The 27,517-nt window shown below is 41.4% G+C and overlaps 1 protein-coding gene across 1 annotated transcript in view; it reads left to right on the top strand.

Annotated features, from left to right (window-relative positions):
• Positions 1-27,517, top strand: part of col27a1a (collagen, type XXVII, alpha 1a) — an 87,248-nt gene that overhangs the window by 7,693 nt on the left and 52,038 nt on the right. Inside the window, exons 3-11 of the mRNA XM_036587661.1 lie at positions 405-2,230; positions 8,778-8,831; positions 13,591-13,644; positions 13,903-13,956; positions 15,659-15,712; positions 19,712-19,756; positions 20,520-20,573; positions 23,844-23,888; positions 25,095-25,148. Coding sequence (XP_036443554.1) covers positions 405-2,230; positions 8,778-8,831; positions 13,591-13,644; positions 13,903-13,956; positions 15,659-15,712; positions 19,712-19,756; positions 20,520-20,573; positions 23,844-23,888; positions 25,095-25,148 — 2,240 coding nt within the window. The remainder of the gene's footprint in view (positions 1-404; positions 2,231-8,777; positions 8,832-13,590; positions 13,645-13,902; positions 13,957-15,658; positions 15,713-19,711; positions 19,757-20,519; positions 20,574-23,843; positions 23,889-25,094; positions 25,149-27,517) is intronic.

Below are 27,517 nucleotides of genomic sequence, written 5' to 3'. Positions count from 1 at the left end.
TTTGTAGCAAGATGGAGCTACAAAGTGGACGGGGAGTGTATTTCAGTGAGTGTGGGCATGCATGGGTTCATGTGTGTGTGTCCAATATATGAACAGTTTGGCAGGAGTGCATTTATGTGTTCATGAATATTTGTAATTCTGCATATGTAAGCATGTATCAATGTATGTGTGTGTAAATTGGAATACATGTGTGAAAAAATCTGTATGTGTATGCATGTATTAATTCCTTGATCATGGTATATGGATCTTTGCTCTCAAATACACACCTTACATATTAGTTTCTTAACAGCTGAAGAATAATTTATAGTAGTTATTAGACAATAATCCTCAGGTGTAATATCTAAATAATAACCATGGAGTTTTGAGGGATTAAATCTGTGTGTGTAAATCTGTGTGTGTTGTAGATGTGGACGTGCTGCAGCGTCTGTCTCTGCGCGCCGAGCAGGGGTCCCGCTCCGTCCCTGTTGGGGTCATCTCTCTTCGCTCCGGAGTCATCCTCACTCCCCGAGCGCGGGTTACCACAGCAACGCGCACCTTGCTCCCACCTGACCTTTTCTGGAACTCCACACTTCTGCTGAGTGTTCGCTCGCACCGTGTCAACTCCGCCTTCCTCTTCTCCGTCTTTTCCGGCTCTCGAATCCAGCTGGGCCTGGAGATTTCCCCTGGGACATTAACACTCCACTCTGGACCCCAGAACTCCATCAGCTTCCCCTATAACCTCCATGACGGCCGTTGGCACAACCTGGCCATCATCCTGGCCGGCCAGACAGTCACCTTGCTGCCTGCCTGTAACCACAGTGACAATGGGGGTGTGTCCCAGAAGCTACCCTTGCCCCCTCTAGCCCGTTTGGACCCTCGCGGGACATTCCGGCTGGGTGGTAGCAGTGCCCTGTTGCCGGGTGTCGCCCCATTTGAGGGCGCCGTATGCCAATTCGACATCGTGCCCACTGCACGGGCACAAACAAACTACTGCAGTGCCATCCGCAGGCAGTGCAGAGAAAATGACACCTACAGGCCAGCCCCGCCCCCTATCCTACTGCCCCTTCCTCATCGCCATGCCTCACCCACCTCGGCCCAAAATTTGTCTTCTAATCATACCCCCGCAACTGGCATCCCATGGATACCCCTGAGTGGAACTGCCGGGCCTGTTTTAGAAGAGAATAATGCGGTCATGGGGTCCCGACCCAAAACCTTTTCTCCCACGTCCACTCCTCTACCCCCAACTGGGACACGACTCGAACCACCACCACGAGAACGCTTAAGCACTGCAACTCCCATGCCCACTCTCAGGGCACCCAAAACCTTGCCCAAAATTAGCCCCAAATCCACTGCCTCCAGACCAACGGCCATGACCAAACCAGCAGGGTTCAAATCCACCACAGCAAGAACTCAGTCTAAATCTGTTACAGCTAAACCTTCTTGGTCAAAGCCTGCAACTACAAAACCCACCAGTACTAAACCATCTGTCTCAAAACCCATTAGCACAAAACCCACCGTCCTAAAACCCAACAGCACCAAACCTACTGTCTCAAAATCCAACAGCACCAAACCCACCATCTCAAAGCCCAACAGCACCAAACCCACCATCTCAAAGCCCAACAGCACCAAACCCACTGTTTCAAAATCCAACAGCACCAAATCCACTGCTGCGTCAAAACCCACAAACTCAAAACCTTCTGGGTCCAAGCCAGCACTATTGAAGCCCTCTAAACCCACACCCACAAAATCTACAGCAGTCAAACCCACATCTCAGAAAGCCCTTCATCTCAAGCCCTCTCCTGCAAAACCCACTCCAGATAGCAAGAAAACATCAGTGAAACCCCCACACATTACTGCACCCACTGCAGCCAGCTCCACTAAGAGACAAACAGACATGTTAATGTCTTTATCTGACCAGGGTCCGATTATCCCCAAAAAAACAACCTCTAGCCCAGGTAAAAAAACACCACAGCCCAAAACCAGCACCCAACGCACACCCAGACACACCCTACCTACGCCCAGGTCCACACCATTCACCCCTCTTGTTTTAAAGATGCCCCAGAGCACCCTGCCAACCCCGAAAATCCCCACAAAGACCCCGAAACCTCCTGCTACCCTACCGACAGCCATGCTAACCTTAGAGACACATACAGTTCTAGCCGCAGATGGATTTCAAAATTGGGATCTGGATCCAACACTGTTTGCTTCTCTAAGGGGACCACCAGGCGAAAAGGGAGATTCCGGACCTTCGGTAAGTGGCCAGTTGGTCTTATACAGTGTTTGTGCGTGTTTGGGTGTGTGTGTGTTATCAAACTGATGTCTGAGGCACTGCCTGTACCATTTGTGAGCGAAGAATAGCTATATTGAAGAATCTAAAACATAAGATAATTTGGATTTTTTTCAAGCCTTTTTTCCTTCCTACATTTCATGTGGGATATTTTCTAATTATGATGGGTCCACAAATATTTTAATTTGCTTAATTTTAATCCATTGAAAGTTTTGGATAACCTGTGCTACCACAGTAATATTGCTGCTACACACTTTGCAGGGTGCTTGTTCAGATGTTCTTGCACCTTTCTTTGGTTAATCACATGGCAGCACTGTTGTCAGTGAATTACTACTACAGCTACTAGCTGTATTCATAAATCTCTTCTGTGCAATATGTTGTGATGTTTGCCTGTTATGGAGTTAAGGAGTTTGGAGGAAACCCATGCTAGCCCTCACCCTCCTGGCTAGGTGGCTTCTTATAATATACTGGGAGACCTAGCTCATAGGTGGAAATTGTCCATAAAAATTGGGTAAAAATCCAAATTAAATCATTTTTACTGTAATTGAATTTACAGAAGTGTATTGTTTTTTTCTTTTCTGCTTGCAGATTAGCTGCCATATCTTATTGCTTTTCCTGGAATTTTACTGCAATTTTATTTACAGAAGTATAAACTGTTAAACAGTAAAGGCTGACACAAAAAGTGTCTATTTCTCTATCCCCTGTATCTGCATCAATGTAGATAAATGTTTTGTTGTAGATAAGTGTTGTTCTGTAGCCTTTCACTGTGTGGAACACATTGAATAGATTATTAGATTATAATTGCTCCCCCAATCAATTGACAGGCACAGCTAGCAATTCTACAACAGCTGAATTTGCGGAACATTCTTCTTAGCCCGTCAATTGGATGTTTATGCTTTAACATTTTGCCTACATGTCAGAAACACTATACCTGATCTATCCTCTCAGGGTGACCTTTCATAGTCTTAATAACACTTTGAATTTAGGTATTCTGTCAAAAACAGGTACAGTTACACAGCTACAGTTTCTTCTTACGTTGAATTGGAATTGTACCAGTATTCTGTAAAGCTTGTCAGCCTTGCAGCAGTAGATGAATTTGGTGTTTAGCGTAATGTGTTGCTATTTTATGTTGCGGTGTCTGGTCTGACCACAGAAAGTACTACAATCTAAGCAAATGGCAGAGGTCTAGGGAGATATGTGTATGGTGGTGCTGTGTGTTGGTGTGTGTGTGTGTGTGTGTTGTCTGAGCCTCTGTGCATTCACACATTTGTGTGTTTGACGCGTTTGACACCCCTGCCACCCATTTCTCCATCACCCTCTTTATTTGCGAGAGGGTCAAACGTCTTGCTTTCAAAGCAAGGTCAAAGGTCAGGTTCAACAGTAAACAGTTAACATTTCATGTGACGTGGTTACTGAACACACACAGGAATCCTCATCCTTGTATTTGCATGGAAACAAGGCTGAAATTTGGGACGAAGTGGAAAATTACATCCTGTAACAGTGAATGAGTTTACATGCACTAAATAATTCCATAACTGAAACTGAAAATCAGATTTTGTCAGTAATCCAGTCAATGCGTTTATATACACTTGGGTAATCAGGTCATGGGAAAACTGTGGGTCTACATAAGGTAAACGTACATAAAAAATTCTACCTTCATGTTGAAGCTTTTTTAAAGATCCGCTTAACCTGAAAATATGAACATACATCATCTAGAAGATGGAGGATATTTAAATTCTTCATTTTAGCAAGCATGTAAATGGTTTCAGGGATGCTCCAAAAGTGTTTTGTTGCCGTCTCGTGGGTGCTGCGTTAAATGCTGCTTACTTATTTCCGTTACTGTGGTCTGTTTTCTCACATGCGCAGACTGAGAAATCTGAAAGAAACCAAAGTAGGAGTTTACACGCGCTGAGAAGTCTGATTACTGAGCAAAAAACAGATTTCTCAACCTTACTCCGTTCTAAGAAATTGGAGTATGTTTTTTACTTGACCATTTAAATAATCAGATAACTACAGAAATCTGATTATGATTACATTATTAAGTGAATGTAAACACACTCAATAACGCGATAGTCTTGTGTCCTGGTTATATTAGTTCGAGCACAGCCCTTTCAAGCTTCAAAGAAATAGTTTAGAAAGTAATCTAATTCATACAACTCTCACCAGATGTAGTAGGTCAAAAGATGTTTAGTGTCTGCAGTTTGCTTCTTCAGTTTTGCTAGGTCTAAGAAGCAGTTAACATGTAGCTAACAAGTAATGTCAGTTTATACCCAGCTGTTTGCATCACTCAAACTGTAATACTAAATTATCACACACTTGCTTCAGACTGTATGAAGTTGTTAAATAATCTCAAATAGACTTGTTTATGTGGTTCCTGACATTGTATTACACACTGGCTAACCCTAACACTGGACAAAAAACAGATGATTTAGGCCTACAGTTCACACAGTGCTGATTAGTTGGCAGTAAACTTACATTACCTGTTAGGAGCATTTACCTGAACTGAATATTCGAATAGTCGTGAAAGTTTAAAAACTCAAATAGTAAATTTGGATTTTTTATGTGCACGTTAGCTTCTTTCTAACGTCACATGGCTTTGTATCAATTGATCCTTTTTATGCTTCAACAGAGGGTTGTAGAACCTGCATCTGATGTTGTAGTCTGTTTAGCCCAAAAAAGACTACTGCAGCCGTCTAAACACTACTGATGAGAGGTTTTACTATAAGCTCTGCTCATATAGATGCAGTGGAATAAAACCCTCTGTATAATTTAATGACTTTTTTAGATTTATTATCACCTAACTGACTCTTCACAGGCTGTTTTCCAGCTGAAAAAAGTATAAGGTGAAGTACAGTGCGTCTAGGCTAGTAACATTACCTGAAGTGAAAACAGACAATTAACATTTGTCTATTTATCTTAAAGACTTCAGGTTGACACCTTTGTCTGTAAATTTCAAGCCACATGTCAATTACTATGGATTTGTTGTCTGGGTTTGTAGTACAGTAACAGTACGATTACTGTAATACTGTGATATTATCCTATAATAGTAAGATGTTGGGTGGTGTCACTGTCTCTGGTGACGTCTAGTGTGCAGCAGCCTTTAACATATACCGATGAGCCATTATATTGAAACCATGTCCTTGTTTCTACATTCATTGTCCTTTTTATCAGCTCCATTTACCATATAAATGAACTTTGTAGTTCTACAGTTACAGACTGTAGTCCATCTGTTTCTCTGCATACTTTGTTAGCCCCCTTTTACCCTGTTCTTCAGTCGCCAGGACCCCCATGGACCCTCACAGAGCAGGTACTATTTGGGTGGTGGATTATTCTCAGCACTGCAGTAACACTGACGTGGTGGTGGTGTGTCCGTGTGTGTTGCGCTGGTGTGAGTGGATCAGACACAGCAGTGCTGCTGGAGTTTTTAAACACACCAGTGTCGCTGCTGGTCTGAGAACCAAAATCATCCAGCCGACAGCGTCCAGTGGGCAGCGTCCTGTGACCACTGATGAAGGACTAGAGTATGACCAACACAAACTGCAGCAGCAGATGAAATGTCGTCCCTGACTTTACATCTACAAGGTGGACCAACACGGTAGGAGTGGACAGTGAGTGGACACAGTGTTTAAAAACTCCAGCAGCACTGCTGTGTCAGATCCACTCGTACCAGCACAACACACACTGACACACCATCATCACGTCAGTGTCTCTGCGGTGCTGAGAATGACCCACCACCCAAATAATACCTGCACTATGGTGGTCCAGTGGGGGTCCTGACCACTGAAGAACAGGCTGAAAGGAGGCTAACAAAGTATGCAGAGAAACAGATGGACTACAGGCTGTAACTGTAGAAACACAGAGTGCTCTAATATGGTAAAGTGGAACTGATAAAATGGACAATGAGTACAACAGTAATACAAGGAGATGGTTTTAATTGTGGCTGATTGGTGTATTCGAATACCAAATTTGACTGAAATGGCCATCCCTAGTAATCTCTTTGCAGAATATGAGCAGTGAGTGGAGATCTGAGAGGAAAAAAATACAAGTAGAGGATTACAGGATTCAGTGGATAAGAAGGGGCTGTGGTGACACACCTAGAGCTAGACAGCTTTTCAGAAATGATGGACTAGACGTGTGTGTGTGTATCACTACAATTAGAGGGGTAAACTGCAGAGCTGACATTGCCAGGGGCATGTGTGTGTGTGCATGTACGTGAGAGAGCTGTGAGTTCTCTGTTATTACTCAAGGTTTATTAGCTGAAGCACACCATCACACACCGTAAACACACACACTCTAATGCTAACTTACCATGCTGACACACCCCAGATGCATTTAATGAAGAAGACACCCTCTCATTCACACACACACACACACACACGAAGTGTGCACCTGCTTACCGTCTTAAAATAACTTACACACCCAGGCAGAAGCACACGCACATTTGGCACACACTTAATGAGTGGGAGACCCTCTCATTAACCCTGTTCTACTATAATAACGCTAGCCCCACCCTAAACACACACACACACACACACACACACACTCACACAGTGACATCAGAGGAGCCACGAGCATCAGTGCAGATTCAGCACTTTGAGAAGTATATGTATTTGCACAGCAGTGGACACTGTGTGTATATGTGAGTTCATGACAGAGGGAGACCCTTGGTTGAAAAAGCCACTGTCTCGCACTCTATCTGTAGAGGCATAGCTGTAACCCTTAGAGATTCTTTGCATAAATACACACACACACCTCCCCCTTTGAGAGCTTTCCTCAATGGAGCCCTTTCATCCCATGCCACGTGGCATTTGGGGGTGGGGGGGGGCAGAGAAAAAGAGAGAACTTTTTTACATTTTTTTCCCGCTTGTTTGTTTTTCCCATATTGTAGATTTCCCATACATTGACATTTACACTCTTTTTTTTCTAATAACTGCATATTTCATACTTTCACATGTTTGTGTCTTTATTAAAAGAAAATACTTAGTTCATATTGCTTCAGTCACTATTTTTTTAATTATATCAGATCCCGGAGTGCTGGTTTGGATTCAGTCCTGAAGTCGTTCAGTTTAGATGACTGCGAAATCTTTCTTGCTGTCTATTACTTGTTGTTGGCTGAACTGTTTTGTTGGCATGAACTTGCGTGTGATGTTTAGTGAAGCATGTATGACGGAAGAAGATATGAAGGATTTCATTTCAAGAAGGGATGCATAAGTGCATAACATGTTTTTTGGTACTTGTTGATACTGTTACCATTAATGAGTAACCTGCTTAGAATGAAGTGAAATCTACCTGATTTTAAACAGCGTGCATTAGCTAGCTATGTGACATTAGCTACCTAGATGGAGTAGCGTTGCAGTGGAGAAAAGTATGTTTTTTTCCATGTCAGAAACCGTAAGTGAAGTACGTTTCATAGTTTTGATCCTTATCTATCTTTTTCAACAGCAGTCTCACAACAGGAATCACATCCGAGGCTAATCTGAGGACCTCACGTTTCGAGTTTTATGTGTTGTTAGAGTCTTCTGATTGGCTGGTTGAGCTGTAGTTGAATGTCGTCTAAAGCCAGACATACACTGTGCAATTTTAGAAATCTTGTTCTTTGGTGACTCACGCTGTAACTATGTTTGAATAGACTATCGTGTACAAACAAAGCCTACATTTTTGTGCTCACACTGTACAGAAACACTTGGTCTGATTGACATTCTACATGAAATGCAGACGATGAATGTTATAAATGCAATGTGATATGGAAATCATATCAGTATTAGCAGATAATTACTCAAAAAGAAGAACAGAGCTTTTCGGGAATGCTAGCTTGATGCGGGAAAATATCTGCATTTTGTTCATTTTACTGCATTTGTAACCCTCTACATATAACTGTCATTTTTTTGGGGCAAATATGTACACGTAAAATATTAGACATCGGCATCTGTCTCGGCATCTATTTCCGTATTGGCACATTTGTAAAAATGTGGGTCTTTTTGTGTTACATATCAGCTGTTGCTCTTTTAAAGGCTCTTATTGTTGTGGCTGGATTTACAGTGTTTTGTAATTAAATTATTTATGTGTAGAAGTGTATTGTCATAATTAATTGTTAATTTTTCTTAAAAACATCGACATTTTGAAAGACTTTTTTTCTGAACACTGCATCACCTATATTATAAAAGGAACTGTCCACGTGTGTGGACACCATGCATGAAAGGGATATAAAAGTGGGCCACACACATGATTGAGAGCGAGCTCCTTTACTCCTTTATCAGGAAAAGGAAATTCATTCTAATGACTTCCTGTTTCCTCTCTGTTTTGTTTAGTTTCTAAACATTGAGCTGTAGCTCATCTGACACACACACACACACACACACACACAGACAGAGAGACAGTCATGGACAGAGCATGATTATATTTTACTCTGCTGAAACTAGAGCCCATTTTTCACAGTGTTGCAGTGTGTGTGTGTGTGTGTGTGTGTGTGTGTGTGTGTGTGTGTGTAACTTTGTGCTCTTGTCTTTTTTAGGGAATTCAGGGACCTCCAGGAAAGCCAGGACTGCCAGGGAAGAGAGGACCACGGGTAAGTGTGTGGTGTGTGTGTATGTGTGTGGTAGGGGGTATAAACAGGTATAAACAGGAAGAAGTGTGTATAAAAACACCTTTGAGAGTTTAAATGCAGCAGCCTGTAAAATGTTTTACTAATGCACACACACACGAAACTCTGTCTTTGGAGTTTTACTGTGTGTGTGTGTGTGTATGTGTATGTTTATGTGTGTGTGTGTGTGTGTGAGTGTGTGGACTGTATGTTGTTTTATCAGACTGACCAAAGGATGAAACCCAAACCAGGACCACTCTGTCTCTCTCTCTGTTCAGTAAACTTTCTTCTCTGCGATTAAAGTTTTCAGATTTATCTATAGATCATTTCGCATTTACGAAACTGAGAAACTAGGCCTGTGCCAGTAAACAGTTGTTAAACCAAGATTTTGGGGCTGGCGTCATTTTTCGTTAATTTTGCAGTGGGCCCTAAAACACACATTCATCTTCTAAGCTGCTTATCCTCCTGGGTCACAGAGGGTGCCTGTCCCAGCGTTCTTTGGGTAGAAGGCCGGAAACAACCTGGACAGATCACCAGTCTATCACAGGGCAGACACACAGACATATACAATCACACACACACTCTCACACCTAGGAGCAATTTAGTGTCTCCAAGTGTGTGTCTTTGGACTGTGGGAGGAAACCGGAGCACCTGGAGAAAACCCATGCAGACGTGGGAAGAACATGCAAACTCCACACAGATAGGACCCAGGGGCCGTATTACAGAAACTTCCTATCTTTTTGTCTTAACTTAAGATCTGACAGGTCAAGATAAGATTTTTCACAAATTCGTAATACAGAAGCAAATCTCATCTTAATTTAGGAATCTTATTTTCGGCATTTGATCTCAGGTCAAGAGATCTTAACTTACTCTTAACTTACTTTGTGCTGCCTAACAGCACAAAACAATAGAAACAGCAGGTTAAAACAGAAGTTAAGACACCTCTGGGTTTGTCTTAAAGTTTGGACAGAATTTAGGAGATTTACCGTTTTCTTATCTGGACTTAGGATAAGATTATGAACTTAAGAACTGTTGTTCTGTAATAGCTTCTGTCCTAAATTCAGTCCTAACTAAAGTTGTCATGGTGACTAAACAGATAAGATAAGATTTCAGACTTAAGACGTTTCTGTAATATGGCCGCTGGTTCTGGGATCAAACCCAGGCCCTTCTTGCTGGAACCAGGCCCTTCCTGCTGTAAGGCGACAGCACTGCTTACTGCGCCCTGCACCACATGCTGATATTGTGCCAGTATTAGATAATTGTGCTAATATTAGATAATATTAGAATGAATACAAAAAACATTGACACAAAAGTGGTGATTTTGTGTGTGTGAGTGTGTTTGATTAACCAGTATTTATCATCAAATATGTGGTTCAGTACTAATCAGTACTTCATTAAGTTAAATAGGTGTGCTGGTCATGCATTTAAACAAATTTATGCGATGGCTGGAGGCATCGAGAAAAAAACTGTAACCAAACCTGGGGTTTTCTACCTCATGGGAACTAGCTCATACGATATCGACTACTTTAATTGCAGAATTAGTTATAGCATAGCCATTCGGTAAATGTGGTGAGATTAGATTTGGCCCCATCCTTTAGACAGGTGATTGAGTAAAGTGTCTTACCTCGAAGGAGTTTCTTTTCCTTGTTTCCCTATACATTGTACTGCAGTCATATGCAAAAGTTTGGCAACCCTGGTTGAATTACTTGTTTTGTTGAGCATAATAAAACATCATCTACAGAGAACACAGTTCTGTACATTTTAATGTAGTCTGTGCCAAAGTTTTGACACATTTTATATTTTATGTTTTACTTTAATACATAGAATAGAAATAGAAATGGTGCACTAAAATAAGCAGGAATATGTCATATAAAGTTGTTCCGTGTAGAGGATGTGTTGACTTACTTTCACTGAGAAAACCAACAGAACGTGTAATTTGGGGTATTTAAAATTTTGCATAGGACTGTATATATAAGTAATGTAATAAAGAGATAGAGAGAAAACAAATAATACAGAGAGAGGGAGAGAAAGAAAAAAGACAGAAAGAAAGAAGTAGATAGAAAAAGAAAAAGAAGAGAGATGAAGATAAAGACAGAGCTATAGAGAGAGAGAGCATCTGAGGACACCCACTTCAGTGTATGATGGTCACCTTGGCTGCACACACACACACCCACGTACACACGTCCGCACCTCACACCCGTATAACACACACATGCTCAGTGTCTCACCCTTGACCTTTGGCAGGGACACACAAGGGTGTGAGGTGTTGCCTTAGCAACTACTGTCAACACGCACTACGGGTCTGCCAGAGTGTTGAGCCCAGGGGGCAAGTTGGGCTGTGTGTGTCCGTTTGTGTCTCAGCATGTATCTCTATTTTTGTGTGTCAATCTGCATGTGTGTTGGTGGGGGCGGGGGGCTGGCGGGGGGGGCTAGTTCTGAATGTGTTTTTTCTGTGTGATTCTGCATGAGTGTTTTTCTTGGTTAAAGAGAGCATTTGTTTAAGTAAAAGCACCAATTCATTATTTATACTCTAAAACCACTCAACCTATGAACCATGCACAAACATACACACACTCTGCTCTCCACCTCCACACATTATGCAAGCACACACATCCACTCAAGCAGACACTTGCTCATTCACCACCAGAGCCACAGACACACAGCCATTCACACACATCCACACATACTTCCCATTCACCTTTGCGTCCAGAGCACACTGACCTTGCAGACACCAACAAAACCAAACGTTTGGTTGGTGTGCCACCTGTATGTGACTGCCGAGAGACTCGAAGACTGCAACTGGAATGGGGCTGCCTGAAAGTGGGGCCCGCAGTTAGCCCGTGAGGACAATCCCACCATCTCACCCAATGAGAGAACAAACATATTTTTATCACTGAGGAACCCTCAGGGCCTTCTAGGTCTTCAGAGCATGCATGTATTGTAGTAATACTCCTTTTTCATTATTGTTTTTGTTGCAAACCAAACAGTTAAATTCTTGAACAGCCCTGCTGAGCAAAAGTTGTCTAATCAGGATTTGGTTTCCTGTGTTATGTGTATAGCTACAACCAAGCGAGTTCTCCCATTCATTAGGACTTCAGGAGCTGAACTGAAGGCCAAACTATCAGATTAACCTCCAGCATAATTAAGAAAGAACAGTGGAATCAACCATTCATGTTTAGATTTAAAAAAACTGGAACCAATGCGACAAATGACAAGTTGTCAATAAGAAAAAGCATTAGTCTTGGCCAGGGGTCACCAATCTTATCCACAAAGGACCGGCACAGGTTTTTAATCCAAACAAGCAGAAGTACATCTGATTCTACTTGTTTAATCAGTTGGTCTTAGTCTTCAAACAACTGATTAGTTATATTGGATGTGCTCCTGCTTGGTTGCAATGAAATTCATACTTTTCCAGAATGTTCTCCCCATTCACACTGTTTTGGAAGATTCTCTTCTTTTCACTCTGTTCTAGAATGTTCTCCCCATTCACACTGTTTTGGAAGATTCTCTTCTTTTCACTCTGTTCTAGAATGTTCTTCTCCATTCACACTGTTGTAGAATACTGTCCCCATTCACACTGTTCTGGAATATTCTTCTCTTTTCACTCTGTTCTAGAATGTGTTCTCTCTCATTCATACTTTTCTAGTTTGTTTGGTTTATTAGTTCTGTATTAAAAACTTTCTAAAACAACTGCTGGCGTTAGAACGTTAGTGTTTGTACTTGTTGGGTCTATGTGCTCTGGCCTTTGCGGACTAGGCAAACACACACACACTTTTTTGTTTTCTTCAATAATGTTGATGGAATATATTGTGATGGAAGTATGTATGATTTACAAAATCTAAAAGGAACCTGGATTTTCATCTGTGTAGGTGAGCAAGCAAGTCAACATTTGTAAATGTGTTTTTTCAGTGTATTTAAATTCTATTTTTGATTATGGCAGTGATACATGACTTTTTGAAATCAAGAAAGCTGCAGCTGTGCTGCCTGTTTTATCTCTTTATGACCGTCCTTGTAGAGAGCTGTGGCTGTGAATTGTTTTCACAGCAAGGGCTTCTCAGCCCACCTATTTTACCCCTTATTGCTTGCCAGCAGCTCAATAAAGAGTCGCATTTCACACTGAGATATATATCTATATAAAATTAATGTTATCAAAAAGCACACTTATATAGCGTTCGCACATGGTTTGATGCATACTTCTGCAGCTAACCTAGCTACTTCTCAGTCAGATTTGGGTGCATGTAGCAGATAACACAAAATATCCCTTGTTCTTGGTCGTAGTTCACCAAGTCAAATTCATCTCTCGAAGTGGGTACACATTTTCATTCCCCCTTGAAATGAGCCCTTCGATTGACTCGATTTGAAGCTTTCCCGGCACTTGGCCAGGTTGTGGAGGCTTCAAAAACATTCTGACTGATTAGCTTAGCTGCTGCCACTGAAGAGACCTTGACCTCTGGTGTGACCCTTGACTCAAGGCAGGAAATGTGGCACTAGGTACTATGCACACAGAGGTTGGGCTCAATGGAGTTCAAATGTCAGAGTGTAACAGGTCAGAGACTGTTGTCCTCTTTGATGGGGATTTCTCATGTTTATAAGTTAAATTATTATGAAAAAAATATTTCATCTTATGTTTTTTAACTCTTTTCTGATCTGAGCATGAACTACATAATAACAGAATGTGTCTGTTTTGTTCATTTATTTTGTGTGTATTTTGTGTGTATGTGTGTGTGTATGTGTGTTGTTACAGGGACCACCCGGACCACACGGTAACCCAGGACGACCAGGTCCCCCAGGGTTTAAGGTATGCACCTCACTCTCTCCCTCTCTCTCTTTTTCTAATATATAGGGGTATATTACAAGTGAAATAATGTGGACTTCTGAATAGCAAATTAAGGTGTCAGCCAGTTACTGTACATTACAGACACTTTTCATCTCTCTCTCATTTTTTCCAAGTTAATTCAGGCTGTTTTATTGACATCTAATTACACTGTTGTATTGTCAAAGCTCAGGTAACAAATTTAGAACAGTTTACAATCTGTCTCTTACCATCTTTTTTCAGGGGAAAAAGGGTGACCCTGGACTCTCTCCTGGAAAAGCTCCTATAGGAGAGAAAGTGAGTGTCCAGGCTCTTAATAGTGCTTGTTTTCATCTTGAGTCATATAATTTCAGAGATACTATAATGCTGAAGTTTCTGGTGCCTTTTTGTCCTAACTGAAATCAAACAAGCATTTTACCAAAAACCTTAAACCTTAAATTGGCTTTTCTAAAAAGCCTGTTCACTTGAATGAGAAAGGACACGAGAACGTGAGAGGTCGATTTACTTCCGGTAGCATTAAATTTCGATTTGTGCCAAGTTAATCTCTTTCAACTTTAACCATGCAAATTTGAAGGCTGAGCAAGTAGAGAGCAAGAGGGTGGACTGTTTTATCTTTTTTCTGAAAAATATTCCTCATCAACACAATGTCACTTGTTACTGACAGTTGCAAAAAACAAACTAGTTCACCAGCGTGAATTTTAATTGTTTATTGAACTACATGTTCCCTCAAAAACCAGCTCATATCAACACCATCTGTAGATGGAAGATTGTAGTTCATATATGGACTGATGTAATGAACAGTGTTACTCTGTGTGTGTGACTATGTGTGTCTCGGTGTGTTTAGGTGGATTTCTATATGTGCAAAAGCCTCTTTAGTTACTCTTGGTGTTTTAGTATTTAGTTCTGTGGCTGGTGATATACGCTGTCATATACAGTCTTAGTATTTAGTCTGTTCTAGTTAGATTATTATTATACAGGGTGAATCAAAGTTTATTATGTAATTTTATAAGTGCTGAATATGAACCTCCTCCAGCTGTACGGACAACATCAACGCCATAGTCAAATTCATCCCATACTGGATTGAGCATGTCGGGTGTCGCTGCACTCACAGCTCTTTCAGTGTGATTTCGGAGATCATCCAGTGTTGTGGAACCAACGATGAACGCTCTGAGCTGTTGGAGGTTCACTGCCCACGAAAATCACGCTGCACAGTTATGACGGATTCACTCTTATTGAAGTGGAGAACGCAGAACTCTTTCTGCTCAGGGGTCTCATCTCCTCGCAGACTGAAGGGAGCCATCTTCCAGTGACAGTCAGAAACTCTATGACCCCATCTTTCAGTTGCTATGTGATTGGTTACTAGGCGCCTCACGGTCGTAAGAATATGGCGCTTTGAAATCGGATTAATCTTCTTAAATCACCCTGTATTATAGGCCTCCTCATTCTGTTATTGTAGCTACAATCACATTGATGTTAATGAAAAATGGCCTATGCCTCAGGCTGCTTAAGTTTGTGTTTAGTAACTAGTGATCCACTGCTATAGATTTGTGTAGAGACTCTAGTGGTCTAGCACTTGAACTTTGTGGAAGTGAAGCTAGTGACTCGGTCAAGACTTGAGTGATCCAGAGCTTTAGTTTTGTGACAGTGATGCTAGTAACCCAGCCCTTCAGCTTTGCAATAGTCAGTGTAGTGCAGTAGCTTTGTGCTAGAGCTGTTTTTTTGAAAGTCAGTGTAGTGATCAAGCCCTGTAGCTTTGTGGTAAAAATGCTATTGACCCAGTGCTTCAGCTTTGTGATAACGACTGCAGTGACTCAGTGTTTTAGCTTTGTGATAACGACTGCAGTGACTCAGTGCTTTAGCTTTGTGGTAGAGGCTCAGTCAGTTTTAAATTGAAGAGAAAAAGTGGCATCACTGAACACAATTCAAACAATATTGCTGGATTTCCCAGCTTTGATTATTGATTGATTTTGATTGATGTTGCTTGTGTGTTTGTTTGTAGGGAGATCCTGGGATTCTCGGTCCTGTTGGTTTATCTGGTATAGAGGGTCGAAAGGTAGGTAGCATTTCTTGCTGACAACTGAAAGGATAAGAACAATGAGGTTGTTTGTCTGCTGTTACATTTCTCTCCCTCTCTCTCTCCTCTATTTTTTCCATGTTTCTCACACTGTTCATGAATGCTGTACATTTCCTTCTGACATGCACATTCTATTTTTGACACACAGACACACTCACACACTGTACTGTCCAACTGTGTGCCTGTTGCCATGGAAACCCAGTGTAAACACAGCAGGGAATCCCCATTGAGTCTTTCATAGTTGTGACTCAGTATCACCCCTTGCCTGTAACACACACATTTTAGGCAAGGCTGCTGAAAGTCACTGAGTAGGACACTATGAGTAACTTTCTTTGTTATGGCTGTGTGCATCAGTGTGTGTGTGTGTGTCTGTGTGTGTGTGTGTGCCCATGTGTATATGATACAGCTGCTCGTGATTACTGTAAGTTTCTCTGCCAGACGTTTTGCTGTTCTCAACACTTCTGACAGCTGTGTGAACATGGAGTGTGTGTGCATATGTGTTCTTGTCTACTGTGCGTGTGTTTGTGTGTATGTGTGTGTGTATGAGAGAGAGAGCATGCACGTACCGTACCAGTGTTAGCATGCTGTGTGTGTGTGTGTGTGTGTGTGTTTTTGAACGCTTGGCACCCTCTTGGCCCCATATGTTTCTGGTTGTGTGTGCAAGGCGGCAGACAGAGACATCAGAATGTATAAAAGAGCCGGTGGAAAGCGGACAGACCACAGCAAACGGTTGAACGGAGGGATGAGTGTGGGAACACAGGAATGAAATAATAAACGGTAGAGTGATGGAGTGGCCGTGAATGGACTGGGCCTATCCAAATGGAGACGCTAAAACAGTTTAATGTTCTGGAAATGATCTGGAACGCGCAGTGGAACACAGTAGCCATTAAGAGATGTTCTAAAACTCAGCTAGCTTTTCTGGAACTACAGCAGATTATTTCAGATCATCAAAAGCTTAAAACCACCTACAGAGTTTTGTAGTACTGAGCAGAACATAAGTGCTCCCCAAATGTGTGTGCAGCTGAACTCATCCACAGATAAAACATACGCCTGAGTCACAGCGATAATGCATTTGCGATCTGGAACAATTCACACAACACTGGCAGATCTGATTTAATCCAACAATGTTTTTATGTCCCCTGTCGCCATGGAGATGAGCCTTGTTTTGGTCATGGCTTGTCCAGCGTCTAACTATGAAGATGGTCAGTTAGAGAATGTGCTAACATTGCGTATATGTGTGTGGGGGGGCAGGGGTTTAGTGTGGATCTACTACGATGACTGCTGGACTTTTGCTGTTTGATCTTTGCATCACAAGGTACTGTTAATTTATTAGGCCAAGGCTGCTTCACAGAACTCCTCCCACAAAGCCTATTTTAGTCAACTTATCTAAAAACATTTGACCTGGCATGTGTGGTCTATGCTGAGCGGCAGTTCAGCTGTAAAAAAAACCTGTTACCAGTTCCTAGATTGATATCTCACGATACACATACACTGGCCTTCACCTTCACCTTATCCGGAATTGACAGATCAGTTGTTTGTAGTAAAAAATTGCCGTACTGACTTTGAAAAAAACAAAATAAACACTTTCGAACTAAGAGGCGTAAAAGCTTCTGGCATAAAACCATCCGGGGAGTAAAACAGAAAAGTTGGTACTTAGTAGCAGCAGATATGCTATATGTCCTCCTGCTCATTAATACCCTAAATGAAGGATATTATTAGAGAGTTTGTCCTCCTTTGCCTCAGTAACAGCCTCTACGCTTCTGGGAAGGCTTTACACTAAATGTTGGAACATTGCTATGAGGATTTGGTTGCATTCAGCCACACGAGCATTAGTGAGGTCACTGGTGTTGGACGATAAGTTCTGGATCATGACCGCTGCTCCAGCACTCCAGACAACACAGTTCCACTGCTCCACAACCCGGCGCTGGGGGGCTGTATACCCCTCTCTCCCACGGGCCCAGTGGGCTAGGCTCAGCGCTGCTACTCCAGAGTGTCCCATTCTATTTAAAGATTTCGATTTTTTGTAGTGTGTACACAGTTTACCACTTGTGTCAGCAAGGCCTGCACCTTAGTTCTGAGTTCACTTATTAGACAGAGAACTGATTGTACTAGTGGACTAGTACTGGCACATTTGCATTTGTTGTGAGATGTAGTAGTCAGCTATTTTTGGTCAGTGAATCGTGAGATTGGTGATTTCCTTTAAGCACGCAAAGCTGCCCTACAGCTGATTGAGATTAGATATGTGCTGCTTGTACAATTATGGACTGCTGGTGAGTTGTGTGTGTGTGTTGGCTGGCTTGATATGAGAATGGCCTCAGAATTTTCCATGGAAAGCACTAGTGAGGGAAACAGACATCCCTCGAAAGAGCTGCACAAAATGTTGTAATTTCACAGGCTTGGCTGATAGGAGTGTGTGTGCATGTTTGAGTGTGTGTAAGCAGCATGTTTTGGATCTGAATTGTTCTCCAGATGCTGTTGGGTCAGAGAGAGTCCTGCCAAGGCTTAGCTACACATTTTACACTACAGCATCTCTCTCCCTCTGTTGTCAGCACACACAGACATTCGTGGCTACCTTTACATTGTATTGAAACATACAGTGTACATACCGAGATGCACAAGTGGATTAAGAGTGTGTGCAATGTGAGATGTCCACTAGGTGGCGCTGATGCGTGTGAATCAAACACTGATCTCTTTACTATTTGGCCAGCGAACCTAAAGAGTTTCTAAAAATAAAATGTCACAACAGCCCATATTTAAGCTGAGGACACTGAAGCAAAGGCAAAAAATGTAAAGTCATGCCACACTGGCAAGCATCTAAGGTGATGCTGACAGGCAGTTTTATGACTGGCATTTGCTTGCTCTTTTCGCAAATATGGAACTGTCCAGTCAACTTCTAGCACAGACCACACTCCATCTGTTTACGCTTATCCTTAAGCAACCGCTAGTGTACTGCGACCTTGACTGTACTCTTGGAAGAGTATGATTTTAGCATAATTTAAGAGTTACTTACAGTTTATTAAAGAGCCATGTTAATGGGATACTTTGGAAAGAAGTCTAATTTATAATTCTTTTCCCCTCACCCCAAATGCAGCAAATCAGCCAGAGACATGTCTTGGCTGATGGACTGCAGTTGAGGTAAGAGGAAATTTGGGTAAATTAGATTTTTCACCAAACTATTGCTTTAGAATGATTATAATATTAATAGACACAGATGTATTTATTTTAAGACGATTGAAATGTTATTATAGGGTTTATCTGGACTAGCGGCCTCAGAAAGAGCATGTTCAGGGTTCATGGAAAACCACTGAAGGGAAACACACACATACCTCCTCTCTATGGGCTTTTCATTAGTCAGCACAATCCTGCATTGTCCCTGTAAAGTCCACAGGAACTGTGACTTTAAAAAAATGCGTACACACACAAACTTTGTGTGTGTATGTGTGTGTGTGTATATATATATATATATATATATATTTATATTTATATTTGTTTGTCAGTAACCAAGTTATTAAACAGAAGCCTCAACTAAATATATCGGTATCATTTTTCTGTATTTGATGTGTCTACTCTTTGTCCTTATTACAGCATCCATTCTTTTCAGGAGATTCACTTTCAGTTTTTAAAGAAATCTGCAGGGATATTTTTCCACACCTCCAAAGTTCAGTCTTAGAAGTTGCTGTTTCCGTTTCTCCTAATCCAAGTAATACCAAACACACGCAGTGATGTTGAAGTCTGGACTCATTGTGATCATTGATGGAGTTGTCCTCAGCGGGCATGTTTGCTGCAAAATGTGTGTGTCTGTGTGCATTGATTATTTGCATTTGTCCATATATTTGAAAACTCTGCTTAGATCAGTCTGATGTACCAGTGCTGAAGTTGAACATTTCTCACAATTCAAAGATTCATTTAGACAGTTGTGCGGTATTAGCTGCAGAAATGTGTTTGCAGGGTATCACTCATATTTTTTTTTGTTTACAGGGGCAGAAAGGTCATCCTGGACCACCTGGCCTCCCAGGAGAACCAGTGAGTCTCTCTCTCACATTCATGTACACACATGCACACATACAGATGCATAAACAGAATGCACATAAGCAGATGCGCACACATGCACATGTACAGATTCCAGCAGTTGCTGAGTAGAATTTTTCTCTGACCTTCACCCTCAAAATCGTCTCTTGCTCGCTCTCTCTTTTTTGTCTTTGACATGCTCTCTCACACACACACACACACACACACACACACACACACACACATACACACACAACTAGGAGAGATCATCACAAAGACTCCAACGTACACACTCACTAGAATTGTGTCATTCTCGTCCCGCCCCCTCTATTCCCACAGCGGGCTGAGCACATCACCAAGGAGGATCACAAACACCTGCCACTAGACAGACCGACACACACACACACACACACACACACACACCCGCACACACTATACACACACACATTATGCACATATACTCACACAGGGACAAATGCACAAACACACGAAGCTTACTCTGACTGTTTATGAAGTGTTTTATTAAAGAAAAAGTTTGGTTAAGTTTGCTTCTTTAGTATTGCAGTGCTTTGGGGTTAATGTTGCTAACAAGTAGTGTTAACAAGTATAGTTAACAAGTAGTTATAACCCACCGATGAGCACAGTTCAAACCGTGTACCTAAATATCAATACCCATACTTTTGCTGATGTGTTATACAGTAAAATTGTGCAAATGTAAGTACTTAAACTTCTTAACTTGAACTTCTGCCCACGTCCTTCTCTCTCTCTCTCTCTGCAGGGTGAACGAGGGCCTGATGGAAGTCCTGGTGCCAAAGGTTATCCTGGCAGGCAGGTGCAGTAGATCTTCTTTTGCCGTGAAGTGTGTGTCTCTCTGTCTGTCTGTGTCTGATCGTGAGTGCCTAGCAATTGTATGCGTCCATTGTATGTGTGTGTGCCTTACTGTGACAGTCTGTTTCTGAGTTGGTCTATTTGTAAGTGCATGACCACTGTATGCTTAGTGCATGTGTGTCTGTGTGTCTGTCTGTGTGTGACCGTTGTGCGTGTCTGTGTATATGTGTACTGATGTTTATCTCTTTGCCATACCCATTCTATAGAAGAGATTTTACTTGTAAATGCTTTAGTGATGTGTTACTTTTGACAGCATCAGAAGATTTAGTCCAGTGTAACCAGAAACAGCCTGTTTAAAGATCAGGATGTTTGCACATTCAGAGAGGAAGTAACAACTGGATTAAAGCTGCATTTAGCTCTTTAACTGTTTTAATGTTTAGACATTTCAGACCTGTTTTAAATATCCTGTTTTTTATTGTTGGAGTTTGGAACTGAGTCAGCGTTAAACCAAAAGTTCCTGGGCAGAACCTTCTCTGTTCATTTCTGCATCTTGAATTCATAATGGTGGTGATAGGAAGACTCTGTGATCATTGAATCAAGTTCCTTTCATGCACTTTTACCCTTAATGGAATTATCAAATGTTTATCCATTGTTTTTCCTCTTCCTTTTATTGCTGAAATGCTTAAAGAGAGAATGTGCAGAGAGTACTGCTTCTGTTCAAGCAGAAAGTTTCGCACTGCAAAGCCCAGTAGGAATTTACTCTAAAGCATTGGATCCCAGTTCTAGTCCTGTTGACGCCATGCTCAGTTTACTTATGAAGGGCTTGGTAATTAACTGATGACAGTGTTTTCTCTAGGATGGCAGGCCCACGCTCCACCCCTCCACCAATGATTGACTAGTTCGCTAACATGAATATTAGGTTAGCTGGACCATTAGCTTATCATATATTAATAATGATAAAAATAGTAATAATAATTAGTCAGAACATCAATAGAGAATAATGTTACATTGCAAATGTTCTTTTTAAACTGTAAAATTTGTCTAACTAAACGTTAGCTACTTTAGTCTACCTTTCTCTTTTCACTCTAACAGATTAGAATTACACTGGGCATCTCACACTATTCGGTATCGGCAGATTTTTTTGGGCGACTGAAATATTGGGGATCACGCGTTAAACAACTTAGGTTGTGTACCGAACCGAACTCACTAAACTCTGATGAACTCATGTGTTCTCCCATTACTAGGAGACGCAAATAAAAAATAAACCTGGAGCAGCTGCTGTTGCTGTTGTAAAGAAGCAGCAGGTTAACATATTTAAATGAGGATCGTGGATGTTAAAATGTGATAAGTCTGGTAATATTAGTTTTAGATGTACATTAACTCACTGTATTTACTTCTTTCATGCTTTAAGTTTTCATTGGCTGTTCTTTCAGATTGAGTTAAAGACCAGTATACACGACTAGATTGTGCTCAAAGGTGTATCATAAATATTCTCTGACCGGTCTGAAATCGGAAAAAAATCGGAATCTGCATCCCTCGCACACTATTCGGTTTCCTCTCTTAACTGTACAGACTCAGCCAGACTGAGAATCAGGGCTAAAATCAGGGTAAAAGTTGTGTAGTGTAACCCCAGCTGTATTTTTCTTATCAGGTGCATAGGCATGGGAAGACTGGGTTAGGTGTCTCCACTTCCTGTATCTGTTGTTTCAAATTAAAAGTCCTTGGTAAAGTTTTGTAATTGTGATTTCATGACATTTCATAAAATTCTGAAGCAATAATTTTGCAGTGGCAGGCTGCGGAAACACTGGATGATCAGATATCTTACACTAAGGAAAGGGCAAAAAAAAAAAACTTGCAGATTGGAAAGGAAAATTCCTCATATATAATTCATTGCTTGAAAACACAGATTAATTGAGCTGATAATTACTCTCTGCTACTCTTTCATTAGGAGCAACCACAGTATTAAAATGACAGACCCGTGACTGTTCTTAAAAATGACCCAAAAATGACCTATTCAACCCTAGTTCCCATACAAATGCAACTCTTAAACACAATTCAGCTTAAAAACTCCTTAATTCCCAGACAGATTGCAACAAATACGTATGTGACCCGTTGCTAAGCCTTGCTCTTTGTCTGACAAGCATTTGAGCCCACTTTTCACTGTGAAATGTTCAGTGAATCAGGTAGATGATTTAGGCACAAAGGTCTCCAGTATGCATTTGAAGGCTACATACTAGGTCTGAACGATTTCAGGAAAATTTCTAATTGTTGTTTCTGACTAATATTTTGACTGTGATTTAAATTGCAGTTATTTTCTATAAACTGAGATTTAGGCCTGTTACCAAGAAGACATGAATATCCCCTTTTTTTGGCTTGAGGCTTGATCCCTAAACGTAGTGTGCCAGACAGCCAGTAGGTTGTGGTTGTGATATCATAACACATGGAGGTTTGATTGCCTCTGATTGATCTAACTTATCTACAAGCAGTACACAAGCTCTGTGTTATTAGGTTAAGCTTCTCCACTTAAAACTTACAGTAACATTTTTGATAATGCAGGCTATAGTTAAAATTAAAAATTAAAAATTTCACTCTCTGAAAATTCGATTTTGATGTAAAGAGATTAATCTTTCCTTCCTACTATAAACATTAAAAGGCCCTAAAATATCGCTAAAAGGATAAAGATTAAGACAGAATCCTACAGATCACAGTTAACAATGCAAATCCTCATCAAACAGCTTAGTGATCCGTGCAGATGCGGCTGAAATAAAAGAGACTCAATGATCTGTGTTTCAGGGTAGGTAAATGTATGACTATATGCATATGCAACATATGCTACACTAGCTTGCAGTTCTGTTGCTTGTTAGAATGAGTTTTTCTGTTTGTTTTTGTTTGTATTTATTTATTTTCCTTTGTTTTCCCTATATATTGTAGTAAATCCAGCAAATTAACAATAACAAAGAAAGACTTTTTTGGTTGTTGCAAAAAAAAAGACCTGAAAAGAACCAGAGGGGTCTACCTCCATCAAACGACTGTACCTGATTGGTCAGAAGCCAGGCCCTTGAGCTGTCTTGGAGAAGTTTGGGTGTGCAGCATAAGCCCAGTAAAAAGTGATCCACTGAGACAGAAAACCAGAGTTATGCCGAACTAAGCTTAAAGTTAGCTGGTTAGGCAAGACATCTTGCTTTGTGAGATCATTTGGATTGAATAAATAAAAACATTGTAATGTCACTAATCTTCCTCTTTCTCTTTCCCTTTCTTTCTCTCTCTCTCATAGGGGCTTCCTGGTCCTATAGGTCCTCGTGGTCCAAAAGGCGCGCGGGTGAGTTCAGCTCTGCCTCCTTCATCACTTCCTTTAGCACACCTGTAGTGTTTTGCCCGTGCTGTAACCTTGACAACCTGGCAAGCCGCAATAAAAAGCAAGGCTGCTTGCGGGGTTGCGTGGGTGCTGAGCGATGGACCTGTTTTCTGTGGTTATTACAGGGTGTAGGTCTTTCCTCCCCTCTGTGTGGCTCTTAAATTTAAGCAATTTGAGCCTGACTTTATTGTAGAGCTTTTATTACTTTATTTCTTTATTCTTCTTTTCTTTTTCTCTCTCACTTTATCTGTTTCTCTGTCCGCCAATACTGTAAAGACTACACCATAGCAAATTGTCCTGACTGCTGTCAAAGCCTTAAAACTGCGTCTGGGTACCCTCAGGTCTGTGTCCTTTTCATGTACACAAATGCAATTCGTATTGCAGTCATCGCTGTTCCAGCGCATATGGAAAATGTTGTGTACACACATACACACACACACACACAGTCGTGTTTGTAGCTGAGCTGTATTAAAAGCTCTTTATCAGACTTGGCTCCGCCCACACTGACTGGAATTTCCTGTTTAAAATCAGACTGAGGCCCTGCTGTCTTTAGCCCCCACCTCCCTGGACATGCACACACACACACACACACACACACGCATACGCATGCACACAAACATACACACACTGGCAACCTCTAATTGGTACACCATACATAGTATGAGCTTTACCATAGTGTTTCATTTTAAAGTCAGGGTTGTTGTTGTCTTTGCATTCTACTGTTTGTGAGTTGCTGTTTGAGTAGTTCAGACTGTATGTCAACATTACTCAGGATGTTAGTATAGAAAGTATGTGTCTTTCTGTGTTTGTGTGTATCTGTGTGTGTGTGTGTGTGTGTGCGTGCGTGCTCATACATTAGCTTGTGCATGTGTATTTCCGCTCCACAGTTGCCGTGAGTCATCGTGTGTATCCCTGGTGTGAGGGTATGTGCCCTTGGACTACATTGTGGAGGCCAGCACCATGCAGTCCATGGGCATATACACTTTCCTCAAGGCCTACCTCTACCTCTCCAGTGAGACTTCCACCCATCCACCCATGTGTCAATCTGTTCATCTGTCCATCCCACTCTTCATGCATCTCTTCTTATTGACCTGCTAATATATGTGATTATTCATGTGGTCTCAAAGCATTTTCTTTTGTTTTGTTTCTGTGTTCTCTCTTTTTCTGCAGGGCTTTATTGGGATCCCAGGCCTTTTTGGTTTACCTGGACCTGATGGTGAAAGAGTGAGTTTTATTCTCTTTTCTATATTTATATTGCTTCTATACTCATACGGACAGCGCGCGTGACTAAATAGTGAGAAAGATTTCATATTTGACATGCCTCACTGTGCCAGTCAATATACACTGTGCACTTTATTAAACACTTTTCCTTTGTACTTCACTGGCCACTTACCTCCTTTACCCCGTTCGTCATTTGTCACCACAGGACCAGATCGACCGAATGTTGACCAGATATTTTTTGGGTTGTGGTCCATTCTCAGCACAGTAGTAGCACTGACATGGTTGTGTGTGTGCTGCTGGTAAGAGTGCATCAGACACATTGAAGTTTCTGGGATTTTTACTCCACTGCTAGGTTTAGAAGTGGTCCACCACATAAATATCCAACCGAGAGTGGCTCTGTGCTCAGAACCAGATCACTGAAGGGCACAAATTATGCATCAACAGCTGAGGTACACTTTCAAACAGCACACCAGCACGGTGGAGGTAAAAGGGAGGTGTAGCACACCATGTGCTACCCCGGGAGGAAGAAGGACGCTAGAGGCAGGTGGGACAGTTGCAACAAGCATTTTCCTTTTATTTTCTCACAGAACAGAAAACAAAAACCAAAAAAACCCGAAGACCCACCACTTTTCAGTGGCTTCTAGCTAGACTTTTTAGTCCTTTTCTCATACAGAAGCTTCTCAGCTTTTAAGCATATTTTCTACTTCTTTCCAGTCAAATAGATGAGTAATGTAGTTTTAAACTCTTATAATAGAAGAAGCTGAAAGTCGACCCGTTTTTCCTCAAATCTGGGCTATAAACTATAAACAGATGGCGTCTCTTCAGTGATCTGCTCTGTAAACATTATTTTTACAAAATAATACAAAGAGCCTCTAAGATTTTTGGCATTTGGCAGTAAATTGTAAGCATATAGCAAATGGGTAGATCATAAAACACATTTTCTGTTAATTTGAGGGGAGCTTTTACAAAAAAATTAATTAATAAATAAAATAAAAATTTGCATTTATTTCATGCAGTTACTGAATAATTTGCCTTAAGATTTGGTCATGTAAATTCAGATTGACAAACCAAAATATACCCCGGAGCATAAGAGGTTAAGGGCAACGCAAGCACCTGAACCGAAAGGGAAAGAGCATGCTCGCTGCTCCGCCTCCCCATCACCGCCTCCGCTCCACAACTTGGTCACCAGAATCAAAAATCAGGCTTAGTACAGTGGCGTGGATCAGGATTCGGACGGCGTCCTTATGCCTCTTGTGGCTGTTGTGGCTGGTCCTCCTGCCATTTCTCGTGGCTCTTGTCATTGCACAGGGTTCAGCCACTGGCTTCCTGCTGCCTCTCCTGGCTGTCGTAGATGTCCAGGGGTCGGCCACCTGGCACAGGAGGGGTTTCTGATAAAGTGGCTGAAGGGTGTAATTCACTGAAATGAGGGTTCACAGGGTAATGATGCTGTTACATGTGTGTGTGTGTTGAGTGGGAGGTACATGTGGGATGACTCTGAAATTTTGTTGGGGGAGTTTGGATGAGTCATATGATAACGGAAACAAACACTCACACACTGACTCACACACACATACTGAGGTTTTTACATCGCTGAACTTCACAGGCTGCTAAGCCACTCTAATGAAAAACCATTAGCTCACACACTAAGGCCTGTTTTACACATAGAACCTCTGTGTTATATGAGACTGCTACAGCTTGCATGTGTTCGCACTGCGGAAAGGTCTCTACTGGAAACTGTCACTGTTTCTAACCAAGTTCTACCTACGTTCTTTTTCCAAATAAATAAATAACCAAATCAATTATTTTGCTTAATAAAAAGAACATTTGTAAAAGGGAATGTTGTATTTGTTTAGCTTTGGTTTCAGTTTTCTGACTTGTAATAGGGCAATCGTTTTCAAGCCTGTAGGTCTACAGGAAAGTGTGTATGTAGTATGAAATGTGTAGCTAATGTTTTGCTAGTTCAGACAGTGCAATGTATGGTGGTAGTATGAGGGGAGAGAACTCTGAGAACCTGGGCTAGAGTTAAAAGGGCTCCTGCATGGAGCTAGAAGGCTGGTCCCCCACGTATATGGATGGTGGTAGGAGGAGATGGGGTAGTGGCAGAGACTGTGAAAACGATATAAAAAAGGCAGGAAACGGAAGGTGGAGGTGGGAATTTATAGAGATTGTAAGGAGGAGGAGTGTTGGGCATGGTCCCCCCCCCAGATTTCTGGTATTCCGTAACTCTGTTTTGTTTTACAGCAGCCTTTGTTTGTGGAATTCATGTTTTGGCATTTTTTCATTTTGATTTCATTGTTTATTTCAGTTATCTGCATTTTGCTACATGCTGCCTGCAGTAAATGGAAAAAATGGGCTTGAGGCCTGCTCTCTAG

Source organism: Colossoma macropomum, unplaced genomic scaffold (assembly GCF_904425465.1).
Source record: "Colossoma macropomum unplaced genomic scaffold, Colossoma_macropomum, whole genome shotgun sequence".
In the NCBI taxonomy this organism is placed as follows: Eukaryota; Metazoa; Chordata; class Actinopteri; order Characiformes; family Serrasalmidae; genus Colossoma; species Colossoma macropomum.
The sequence above is the reverse complement of the archived record's forward strand: the minus strand, read 5'-3'. Positions and strand labels throughout refer to the sequence as shown.